The 13099-nt window shown below is 45.8% G+C and overlaps 1 protein-coding gene across 2 annotated transcripts in view; it reads left to right on the plus strand.

The window, feature by feature from the left end:
• Sh3gl3 (SH3 domain containing GRB2 like 3, endophilin A3) overlaps positions 1-13099 on the plus strand; it is a 126357-nt gene that overhangs the window by 78774 nt on the left and 34484 nt on the right. Inside the window, exons 2-3 of one of the 2 annotated variants that reach the window (XM_036185873.1) lie at positions 5987-6055; positions 11014-11086. In XM_036185873.1, the coding sequence (XP_036041766.1) occupies positions 5987-6055; positions 11014-11086 (142 nt within the window). Of the gene's footprint in view, positions 1-5986; positions 6056-11013; positions 11087-13099 lie in introns of those variants that run through there. The other variant, XM_036185881.1, reaches the window with a different exon arrangement.

Here is a 13099-nt window from a genome sequence, read left to right on the forward strand (position 1 = left end):
TGTGTGACTGCCCACCTGTGTGACTGCTCACCTGTGTGACCTGCCCACCTGTGTGACTGCCCACCTGTGTGACTTGCCCACCTGTGTGACTGCCCACCTGTGTGACTGCTCACCTGTGTGACTGCTCACCTGTGTGACTGCTCACCTGTGTGACTGCTCACCTGTGTGACCTGCCCACCTGTGTGACTGCCCACCTGTGTGACTGCTCACCTCTGTGACCTGCCCACCTGTGTGACTGCCCACCTTTGTGACCTGCCCACCTGTGTGACTGCTCACCTGTGTGACCTGCCCACCTGTGTGACTGCCCACCTGTGTGACTGCTCACCTGTGTGACCTGCCCACCTGTGTGACTGCCCACCTGTGTGACTGCTCACCTCTGTGACCTGCCCACCTTTGTGGCCTGTCCACCTGTGTGACTGCTCACCTGTGTGACTGCCCACCTGTGTGACTGCCCACCTGTGTGACCTGGCCATCTGACCCTTCTCATTTGGGGTTAGTCTTTAGTATGGTCACTCTTCAATAGTGCTGTCATCTCCTTACTAGAAATAGTAATGCCATGGCTTTGTCTGTACTTCTTCCAGAAATGCTACTTCTTCCCTGGTGAAGTACATCTGCCTTCTAGGCTCTCTTCTGGGACGTTCTGGGAACTTCCCTATATCATTTGCTCCACTCCATGTGGTTTCTAGTGGCAGGTTCTTCATCTCTCTGCCATGGAAGTGTGCTTATTTCAGTGGCGACATGGCTGGCTATGCCTCCGTCACGGTGTTTCTAACATAACTATATTGGCACCTTTGGCAGACTACCTAAGTTGGGCAATTAGATAAAGCATGTTGGGTCAGTTTGAAACATTGAGTTGCAGTACTATAGTTTTGTTGATTTAGGTTGAATGAAGCTGTATTGATACAAAGCAGTAAGCTAAAGGACTTTTTTTTTTGTTTTAAAAGTTATCTGGTGACCTTTAAACATGGCTTTTGCTGCATACCATGGGTTTTCATCTCTCTCTCTGTGTGTGTGTGTGTGTGTGTGTGTGTGTGTGTGTGTGTGTGTGTGTGTATGTATGTATGTATGTATGTATGTATGTATCTATCTATCTATCTATCTAGCTAGCTAGCTAGCTAGCTATGGCTCACTATGTAGTCCTGGCTGGTCTGGAACTCACAGAAAATACCCTGCCTCTACTTCCTGAATGCCAGAATTAAATGCATCCCCAGACCTAATGTTTAAAATTCGGTTGGTGTGTGTGTGTGTGTGTGTGTGTGTGTGTGTGTGTGTGTGTGTGTGTGTGTGTAAAGGCCAAAGGTTCATTTCAGGTGTCTCCCTTATTCACCCTCCATCACTGAGGATCTCTCACTGAGCCTGGAGCTTTCCAGTTCTGCTGACTGGCTGGCCAGCAAGCCCCAGAGGTTCCTTTTGCCTCCCCTGTGCTGGAGTCACAGCCACTCACTGCTTTGCTTGGCTTTCTGCAGGTGCACACCACTTCACTGGCTTTTGTGTGGCTGCTAGGGATTCAAACTCAAGCCTCATGTTTTTACTAACTGAGCATCTCTCTAGTCCCCAGAATTCTAAACTCTTGTCACTATATTTTTACTTTTACTGTTGATTTCTACTCTACTTGTACAATACACACACACACACACACACACACACACACACACACACACACACACACACACCACCACCACCACCAACACCAACAACAAACATAACTCAAATCAAATATCCTTATTTTCTGTTTCTGTGATATTGACTGTGACCTAGGCATGGTCATTTTTTTTTTCATGTTCTGTCTGTACTCCTGAAGAAAAGACATTTTTAAATTTGTTGGCCTAAAGGGTACATACATGCATACATTTGATCAATGTAAATGTGACTATTCAATCCATGTATCACATATATAAATTATGTTGTTGGTAGATGCAGTATCATTATGACTGAATTGTGTGGATTGCTTTTATTGTCGGCCTGAGGTCCCAGTCAGTGCTTTGCTCAGAGATATTATTTGTCTGATATTATTAAAAGCTTTATTTGGGTTAGTAATTTCCTAGTATGTAGATATTTATCTATTTTTAATATTTCCATATGTTTTGCTTTAGCTGTGACTCTAGAAATTTTTTGTAGCTGGGTTTTAAGAATCCACTCAGTTGAGCTGGTTTATATGTAGCTCAGTAGAACACTTGCCTGGTAGGTACAAAGCCCTGAGTTTGATTCCCAGCACCACCAATGAATCAACAAAAACCCTTTGTAGTGGGTAGCCATCCCAGCATTGGCCTGGAAGTTCCAACCCCCATTGAGGCTTCGGTAATGGTCACGCCCACAACGCGGGGCTGAGGGAAGAAGCGAAAGACCCAGGATCGAGAGGAGAGGTCTCTCTTGGTTCTGGGGCCCTGGATGCTGGAGGTAGACTGAGCAGAGTTCTCCAGAGAACATCGCCGGAACTGTGCCATGCCTTTGCCAGACCCTGCAACCTATCCCTTCATTTGTAAGTTACCCCACAAAATAAACCTCCCTTTGAACTACGTGGAGTGGCCTTAATAATTTCACCAATAACCCTCTATTACTTGATCCTTAATATAATGATCTTAATCCACACCCTTGATTGGTCTCTGGAACTTACTGTAAAGGTCTTACTCTGTGGTTTCCACTGGCCATTCCTTAGCTTCCTTTTGAACACTTTTTCATTTCCTTTGGTTTGAATTACATTAGATCCTCACCCATGTGTTGATAAGGACACCACATTGCAGTACACATGGCATTTCTTTTAGAGCTTTGTGCTTTCATAGTTAACTATTAATTATAGAATGAGATGCTTCTTGTGGTGGTTTGAGAGAAAATGGCCTCAGAGGCTCATAGTGGGTGGCACTATTAGGAGGTGTGGCCATGCTGGAGTAGGTGTGGCATTGTTGGAGGAAGTGTGTCACTGGGGGTGGGCTTTGAGGTCTCAGAAGCTCAAGCCAGGCCCAGTGTGGCATTCTTTTCCTGCTGCCTGCAGGTCTGGATGTAGAACCCTCAGCTACTTCTCCAGCACCATGTCTGCCTGTAAGTCACCATGCTTCTAGCCCTGACAATAATGGACTAAACCTCAGAACTATAAGCCAGGTTTTCATTGTTCCGAGCTCCTTGACACCCATCCTCCATGCTGTCCTGTGGCCATAGCCGAGGAGAAATCTGTGTCCAAACACTGCTTGCATTGTTTGTTTGTGCCTTCCCTGGACCCAACCCATGTAGTCTTGGAAATTTTATTTTTGAGATCTTGATATTGATTAATATTCATCTTTTTAAGTAACCTGAGTACATCTTCAAAACTAAAGATTTGTATCTTTGTGTAATAGGAAAAAAAACTATTCTTAAATAATTGATTTTTTTCTTTTTTCTTCTGGGGTGCCTTTTGTCTTGGAGCTTTTCACTTATTCTCTGCTCTGTCTCCACTAGTTCATATTTCATTAGAAAATAAAGTGCTTTGTCTTTTTTTTTCATAATTCTCTTAAATACCATCCAGTTGACTAGTTCTGCTCTGACTCCATCCAGTCTGATGTTTACTGCTGTGCCTGGTTAGTCTGGGGTTTACCCCTGGGCCTGGTTAGTTATTTTGTCAAATTGGTACAAGTCACGTCATCTGGGAAGAGGGAACCTCTATTGAGAAAACGCCTCCATTAGGTTGGCCTGGAGGTAAGCCTGTGGGCATTTTCTTGATTAATGATTGACGTGGAAAGTCCAGCCCACTGAGGGTGGTGCCACCCCTGGCCTTGGTTCTGCTTCAGGGTCTTCCTCCAGCTTTCCACCTTGAGCTCCTGCCCTGACTTCCTGGATGAACTGACTGTAAGCGTAAGCGACAGGCTGAAATCAGCCTTGCTATCCCCAAGTTGCTTTTGGTCATGCTGTAGCAGCAATGGAAGCCCCATTGGGACAATCCCATTCACTGAGATTTTCATGACCAGACTACAGTGAGGTGAAGTGACCACTAGGGGTCCTAAACATCTTCAGAACATTTATATCAGGGTGTATTAGTCACGGTGCTCAGCACACAGCAGGTGCTGGATATGCAGGACTGTTCAGTGATGAAGTATGGTATATGGCTGTATTAGTTACTTTTCTGTTCCTGGGGCAGAGCACCATGAGCAAGGTTACTTATAGAAGGAAGGGTTTATTTTGGCTTATGGTTCCGGAGAGTCCATAACAGCAGGGGACAAAGGGCAGCAGGTAGCTGGAGCAAGAGAGATCCCATCTTCAAGTGCAAATGTGGAGCAGAGAGAGCAAGCTAGGATGAGGCTATGAGCTCTCAGAGCTCACCCCAGTGACATACCACCCCAGCAATGCTGTACCATCTCCCCACACAGCGCCACCAACTGGGAGCCAAGTCTCACTTCCCCAAGCCTGTGGGGGAATTTCTCATTCAATGATCAAGTGGCTTAGACATCTAATGTCATATATGTATTCCTACTTACTATCTCAAAATAGCTAAATATCCTGGGAGAATTCAGATAAAGCAAATGGATGGTCACAACTCTAACCCGTGACTCTCCTGAAAACAAAACCAGGCATTATCTCTTTCCAAATGAGAAAGGACTGGAAATCACATTCATTTCTGGTCTCAAAAATAGAAGTACTCCTTTTCTTTTGCCCCACCATGCTCTCTGAAAACAGAGCTGCTGTAACCCAACCAAGAGAACTAACTGTAGAGGTTTCAGGTCTAACTCTCAACACTAAGTGGATTTTATAAGATCAGGATCTGTGCACGGGGCTCTCTAGTTCCAACAGTGAAGGGAACTGTAGACAGACATACCAGTCATCTTTTACTGCGTTACATACTTACCCCAACCAAGCTGTGAAAGTCCAGGATGGCTCTGCTCCCTCATGTGGTCTTTGGTTTTCCTACGGGCTGGCCCAGGCCTTGACCACTGTGGATTCAGAGGATGACCAGAAGTGTCTATAAAACAGGTTTATAGCTATAAAGCAGTGGTTCTTGACCTTCCTAACACTGTGACCATTTAATACAGTTCCTCATGTTGTGGTGACCCCCAACCATAAAATTATAATCGTTGTTACTTCATAACTGTAATTTTGCTAGCCATGAATTGTAATGTAAATATCTGATATGCAGGATAGTTATCTGATATTTGATCCATAGGTTGAGAACCACTGCTAAAGTATCTGACACTAAGAACAGTAGTCACACAGCAGAGCTTACACTCTGTTTTGTTGACCAAAGCAAATGGAGGTGGAATGGGCGACCCTGTTTCTCAATGGGCAGAGCTACAAAACATGGCAGCCATTTTTGCAGTCTCCCATGGCAACGAGATAGAAGGCCAGAGACTGTGTAGCTTCCATTAGAGACTCAGAATATTACCTCCAGAGTTAAGAACCAATACGTGAGGTGATTTTGCTCCTCACTGTTTGATGTGGAGCATAGTCTCATGTATTCCTTTGAGGGTCGCACCTCATATTAAGGGTTGGGATGAGGCTGTCTGACCCTGTCCTCAGCCTGAAAAGAGAGAACTTCTGTCAAGTGGATTCTCTTAGGAACGCCCCAAGCTTAGTGGTTTAAAACAACTCTGTTTCGGGGCTCAGGCTGGGGGCTGGGGGTGTGGTCAGCAGATGAGACTCTCCTGTGTGTTCCCTCAGCTGTGGGTCAGCTAGGTAGCTGTGGTGCTGGAGAGTGAGTGGCGGCTGTGATGGGGTGGTACCTGTGTGTGCACACGTGTGTGTGTGTGTGTGTGTGTGTGTGTGTGTGTGTGTGTGTGTGTGAGCGCGCGCGCGCGCGCGTGTGCGTGTGTGTCCGTGTGTCCCTTCACATGGGCTTGGGTTAGAACTGGTCATCTGGTCTGCCTTGTAAGCACCTTTACTGTCTCGTTGGCCCCTGATAGTTTCCATAAAGGACCTGGTTTAAAATTCAAACAGAACCAAGGTAACCCACGATTTTTTGTCTTACTAACTTCGGAGAAAGGAATATAAAGGATCTCTACATAAAGTACTTGTGTTTGTTTTGCAGCTGTTTAGTGAAAAAATAAGTGGTGCCGAAGGAACGAAGCTAGATGAAGTATTTATGGACATGGAGAAGGTAAGGCTGTTCGAACACGGAAAAGGTTAGAAATGAGCTGTCCTTGCCATATGAGAAAACCTCCTACTGAGAGGAATATTACCTAGAGTGGAAACACAGAATGTTCAAATGCTAGCACGAAATGCACAATCTGGAAGGCAGGGACCTCCATGCTTCTTCCCAGCTCAAGTTGGCCCTGGCTTGAACCAGGTCCAGTCCTGGCAAGCTGAGGAAGGAAATGGGATGTGACTAACTAGTGTCCTCTAGTGGCCAGAAGTCAGAATGCACAGAAGGCGGGCCTGGGCTGCAACTCCAGGGCCAAAGTAGTTGTGCTGTCTTGGAGAGTCAACTATTTCTGGAACAAGGTTTTCCCATAGACAGCAGCTGATTGATCACTTGGGAATCTAGGACGCTGTTCCCATCTGTTTCAGCAGCTGCATGGCAAATACTTTTCTGCCATTAGAACCAGCAGCGCAAACCCAGATAAGCTATTTTAACTTACTGTAACTGTGAGGCTTTCTGAATCATCTGTGCAGATGAAATAATTCAGAAGAGCATTACTGGCTGTAGAATCCGTCCCTTGTCATGTCCCCTGGTCACCTCCCTGGAGATAGCTTCAGTGCAGGCAGAGCTGGGTCCACCGCTCAGCTTCCTCCTCTTTGTCTTGGGCCCTTTGAGCAGAACCTCCTTCTGATAACTCCCCAGACCAGAGAGAGAGAGAGGCCTGAGTGTGGCCAGAAGTGCAGGTGCAGCCTGGGAGGGTGGCCTCTTGGATGTATATTGGACCTGGCCAGCCTTCCTCCAGGAAGGCCCTGTTTTCTACTCAAGAGGACTACAATTTCTAAAAATGTTAAGACCCTAGGAAGAAAAGCGTATTTTGTGTTTGATTTTGTTTGAAAAAAAGAATCTCTGCAAATTGAAAACCATACCAATATTTTAACATCATTGACACATCTGATGTTGATTTTTAAAATTTCTTAATATATAAAGATAGGATGTATGCTTCTTTACCATCAAGATTCTTCAATTCAGATGCTCAATTTAAAAACAAATGTCAGGAGTTACCTATCAGGGCTTTTAAAGTCGAGGGCTGTGCTCCAGCAGTCCTGACAAGCTAGGCTCAGACACCTGTCCTCAACAAGCCAGTTAAAGAGAGAGTAAGAATGAAAAGCAGGGGAAGGCCTTGTCTGTACCGAGAAGAGAAACACACGAAGACTTCTGTGTGAAATGAGGTTCTGATTTCAGTAGTGATACTGGGCTGAGCTGGTCAGGGTGCGCCCCCCCTCTCCCCCCTTCTCTCTACTTCCGTCTCTCCTGCAAGGTGGATCTGAAGTTGTCAGGATAGCGTGAAATCGCTGCCTGGAGATGGGTCCTCCTTCGCTGGGTCCCAGGGCTTCCCTGGCTCCTCCTCCGTAACATAGCATCCCGGGAAATGCCAATATCTGATAACCAATGGCAGAGGGCGCAGGATGTTCCTTAAAATGTCTTCACCCCCGCCTAGGCAGTTGCAGTTTTAGCTGATGGACTGAGATCCTTCATGTTTATTCCTGTGGTTTTCTTTTTTTCCTCCAAAAATCACAGTCAGTGACAGAAGTATAAAAATAATATCATAGAGAATATTATATTATCAATACAATAATATGTGTTATAACATGTAATATATAGCATATATTATACTATACTATAATATATTTTATAATAGGGAAGTATGCTGTTATGTGACTATATTATATCTTATGGGACTAAGGACTTTAAGGACTTTATGGAAGAGATTAGAGTCACCTAGAACATGACACCGACATGACAAAGTCAGGGAAAAATAACCCAGGACAAATGCTAACTGTGCAGAAATAAAGGAGGGATGTTCACATCAAATTACAGCATGGTACCAGAAAAGCATTAAATGGGAAAAACTTAAAAAATAGTCATTTTAATGTATTCCATGAAAATTTCATATACATATCTTAATCATAGCCACTCCCTGTCTCCAATTCCCCGCCCCCCAAAGAACTTTTCTTAAAAACTTATAAAAAGATGAAGCAATATAACTAACTTCTCAGAGAGGGATGGGAGCTATAAATCAGTTTGTACCACGTGACACAGCTTCTAAATCTGTAAGGTGAAAGCTGTCAGGAACACATGGAGAATGAACGGACTCAGGTTCGAGAGGCCCCCACAGGCCTCTGTTGTAGTAACAGATGGACCAAAGGTTCTCATAGGCTTGGGAAGATTTGAGCAAAATATTAACGATGTTGTCTGTAGGTGAGCAGAAGCCTGCGTTCCTCAGTGGCAATGCTCATTCTTTACAGGTTCTTTGGGTGCGGTTACAAAAGGAATCATGGACTGGGCCACAGGGGAAAAGTTACTCAGAGTGAAATCCTAGAACATGGAAACCACAGGGAAGAGAGCTCCCAGATTTTGCATGCTTGGATCCCCAGAACCAGCTGGGGAGATGGCTCAGTGTGCAAGAACGCCTGCCACTCTCGTGGAGGACCAGGATTTGGTTCCCAGCACCTTCTCAAATAGGGTGGGGACCTGGAGGCAGGGGTGCTGCCCATGCAGAGGAGGGCGCTGCCCATGCAGAGGAGGGGCGCTGTCTGTGCAGAGCAGGGGTGCTGTCTATGCAGAGGAGGGGCTCTGTCTATGCAGAGGAGGGCGCTGTCTATGCAGAGCAGGGGCGCTGTCTATGCAGAGGAGGGGCGCTGTCTATGCAGAGCAGGGGCACTGCCCAAGCAGAGGAGCGGCGCTGTCTATGCAGAGGAGGGGCGCTGTCTATGCAGAGGAGGGGCGCTGTCTATGCAGAGGAGGGGCACTGTCTATGCAGAGGAGGGCGCTGTCTATGCAGAGCAGGGGCGCTGTCTGTGCAGAGCAGGGGCGCTGTCTATGCAGAGGAGGGGCGCTGTCTATGCAGAGCAGGGGCGCTGTCTGTGCAGAGCAGGGGCGCTGTCTATGCAGAGGAGGGTGCTGTCTATGCAGAGCAGGGGCGCTGTCTATGCAGAGGAGGGGCAGAGCAGGGGCGCTGTCTATGCAGAGCAGGGGCGCTGCCCATGCAGAGCAGGAGTGTTGCTTACCGGCTTGCTTCATGATAGATCTGCATAAGACTGGCCATTGTTACATACACAGCACAGTCAATGTTAGTCTGTCTTGACATTTCCTCTGCCTTTGCCATTAATCCAAAATTCTTCAATTTAGCCTCAAACTTTTCTGAGTCTGAGAAAACAGGCACATTCTTTGCCAGTATATCACAAGAATGGTCTCTAGGCCGTTTACTAAGATCTTTCCCCTCTGAAAGTTCTTGAGCCAGGCCCTCACAGTTCTAATCACCCTCAGCACCACTGTCTTCCATGCTCCTACTGGAAGCCCTGCTTAAAATGTCTAATAGGGCTAGGTGATGCTGGTGCACGCCTTTAATTCCAGCGCTTGGGAGGCAGAGGCAGGTGGCTCTCAGAGTTCCAGGCCAGCCTGGTCTACAGAGTGAGTTTCAGGGCAGCCAGAGCTGTTACACAGAGAAACCCTGTCTCAAACAACAAAATAAGCAAAAATTCTCAATTGCTTTTTAATCCAAAGTCCAAAAGTGTTTCATATTCCTCCAAACAAAAGCATGGGCACGTCTGGAGGAATATGAAACACAGCAGTATCCCAGTCCCTGGTACCAACTTCTGTCTTTGTCAGTGTTCTAGTGCTGTGAAGAAACACCATAACCACGGCAACTCTTATAAAAGGTAATGGGGACTCACTTAGTTTCAGAGGCTTAGTCCATTACCATCATGGCAGGGAGCATGGTGGCACACAGGCAGACATGCATGGTGCTGGAGAGGTAGCTGAGAGTTCTACATCCAAATCTGCAGGCAGCAGGAAGAGAGACAAACACTGGGCCTGGCTTGAGCATCCCTGTCAAGCAGCACCACTCACTCCCTGATGACAAGCATTCAAATCTGTGAGCCTATGGGGCCATTGTTATTTAAGCCCACCACATCAACTTACCATGTTTAAACCAAAAGTTGGTAATTGTGATGAGAGTTGATATGCTAACTTGTCAGAAGGTTTATGTCTGTCTAAAACTGGATTTTCCTATGTAGGAATGTGGAGTTTTAAATAGTCTGTGTTCTCATAAGGTTTATTCCTTTTTAGGATATAGTTTTTGTATTGCTCTTGTGAATGGCATCTCCTTTTCCTTTATCTTTTTTTGTGGGTTATTGATGGTCTAGAATAAAATGAATGAACTCTATATTGTGGCTCTCAATTTTATGTTAATTAATAACCAGCAATGCAGGAATGGCAGGACAGTGTTAGTCTTAATGCGTAGAGAAAACGCTGATGTTAACATCTGACAGAGCCTGGTGGTTGTCTACTATCACCAGGATAGCTTCTACTGTATTAGATTATATTAGTATCAATATATATCATTATATTAGATATTTTACCTAAGCATGGTTATTCAAGTTTACACTGCAGGCTCATGTCTAGTCTTAGTATTGAGAGTTCTTCATGTGTCTTTATTCATCTAGTTTGGTCATAATGCATAAAATATTTCTGTTATTCATGTTCATTTTAACATTATAAAGAGAAGGCAATCAGTGATCTCCTATGTCACTGAGAAGAGGTGATTTCCCAATCATCACAATAGAGAAGAGATCACCTCTCCCCAAGATGTTGAAACATCCATGTTAAAATCACCACAGTAGGCTGGAGGGAGGGCTCAGCGGTTGCACAGCACTGGCTGCTCTCCCAGAGGACCCAGGTTCAATTCCCAGCACCCACATGGAGGCTCACAGCTGTCTGTAACTCCAGTTCCAGGGGATCCGACACCCTCGCACAGATACACATGCAGGCAAAACACCAATGCACATGAAATAAAAATCAAAAAAACATCACCATGGTAGTGTTAGAAGCTAAATGAATTGAAAATGTTTGTTGTTGGTTCTGTGACTTCAGGAGTTTAAAATTCACTAACATTTCTATTTTATCTTGTTCTAAAGAAAGTAGATATTACCGGTAAGGCTGTTGCAGAAATCCTTTCCAAAGCCACAGAGTATCTCCAGCCCAATCCAGGTAATGTCAGAGCACGTCTTGAAACATCCCCTTACACATTTGTATTCATGGACTCTGTTGACCCTGAGCCCCTGTGCATGAGGCTGACACAATTTGGAAGCAATGCTTGTGTTAATTGTGGAATGTCTAGGGCCACAGTGTGGTTGCTGTGAGTCCTAGCTGATGGGAACAACAGGCACTTGGTTAGGATGGAGTGTTGATCTTAGTACAGGCATCCCTCAGTGGATGTCTTCTTCTCTGGTATTCTGTATTCTTCAGAAACCCACTGCACAATTTAGAAATGTTTTCTTGCCAGGTGGTGGTGGCGCATGCCTTTAACCCCAGCACTCAGGAGGCAGAGGCAGGTGTATCTCTGTGAGTTTGAGGCCAGCCTGGGCTACCCAGTGAGTTCCAGGAAAGGCTCCAAAGCTATGCAGAGAAACCCTGTCTCAAAAAACAAAACAAAACAAAACAAAATGTTTTCTTAGTTATCTTAATTAACAAGAGTCCTCTATCCTGTTCTAAAAGGTCTATGTATTAATCTGAAAGGGTCTCACTGTGACCCTGATGCTGAAGTTGAGGCATGACCAGCAGTGGGAGCAGTGTGGAAAATGTGAACATCAGCTTCTACACAGGCCTTCATCCCTGGGTCCTAGACAGTGGTTGCCACAGGCTGATGGGAATCAGCAGAGGCTTCCCAAGCCTTGTGCTTTACCTCTTGGGATTTGCTCTAGGAGTCACTGAGAGTCCCTTAGCCATAGGAATCAGAAGAGACACACACTCAATCAGATGGTCCAGGGAGAATGGTGTGTGTAAAAAAGAGCCCTAAAATTCCCAGTGATGCATACTTTGTCCAGCCTCATCAGTGACCAGAGTGATGAGCTCCTTTCCTGATGTATTAACTTACAAAATTCGGTAAGCATTGTCTCTATGTGAGAGGCTTTCTAGGCTCTAGAACACACAGCCAGGCAGACTCCACCCTCCAAGAACTGACATTGGAATTGTATAGGGAGCAGCTGGCTATCAGGAAAGTGTCCGCTGGGCAGAGACCACTGGTTATCATGAAGACGAGGACTGAAGTACCAGCACACCCACTCTGACGGGAGGGGAGGGAGGGAAACCGGAGTGTGTGTGTGTGTGTGTGTGTGTGTGTGTGTGTGTGTGTGTGTGTGTTGTTTGTGTGACTGAATTTGTGTGGCTGGGTGATGTTTGGTGGTTTGGAGACCTGGAGGATAAGGGATTAAGGCTGATTGACAGGGCTCGAAAGGCTGACACCATGATTGCTACTCTAGGGTGTAGCCCACAGCCCAGCAGGACCAGCTTCAAGACAGCTGGACACACAGAATCCTGAGCTCACCCCAGACCAACTGAATCCTGAGTTACCTGCTTATATGGTCAAGCTTGAGGAATACTGGTCTAGACTACATTAAATATAAATGTCATACATGCCACAGCTGGTGCCTTGGATCCTTTTAGCTTGATGTTTAGTTCATAGTCTCCATTTCCTATCGATGCTTGCCATTTTGTCAAGTCGGCCCACCCCAGTCCATTTGATTACACAGTTGGATTCCTGCTGTCCTTTACTTGACAGACATTCTTGGGCTTTTTAGAGGTACCCTGAAGTCTTCCTGCAGCATCTTTCTTTCCTGGCACCACTCCAGAGTTGATCAGAGTCACATTGTATAGATGTGACTGCACACAGTGAGGTTTCAGGAAGGGCAGGTGTTTTCTGGGGGTCTCTCAAGTGCCCATGTCAACAGAGCATGCAGCCCAGATATATCAGTCACTTTGCTATTGCTGTGACAAACACCATAAGCAAAGCTACTTATGAAAGAAAGTCTTTTAAATTGAACTTAGTTTCATGCTGGTGGGGCAAGGTCACAGTGGTAGGAACAGCTGAGAGCTCACATCTCAAAAAACGACACACAGGAGGCAGAGACCACACTGGGAATGGCGTTGGACGCCTCAAAGCCCAGCCCAGTAACACACGTCTTCTAACAAGGCCACACCTCCTAATCCTTCCCAAATAGTTCC

Source organism: Onychomys torridus, chromosome 1 (genome assembly GCF_903995425.1).
Source record: "Onychomys torridus chromosome 1, mOncTor1.1, whole genome shotgun sequence".
Lineage (NCBI taxonomy): Eukaryota > Metazoa > Chordata > Mammalia > Rodentia > Cricetidae > Onychomys > Onychomys torridus.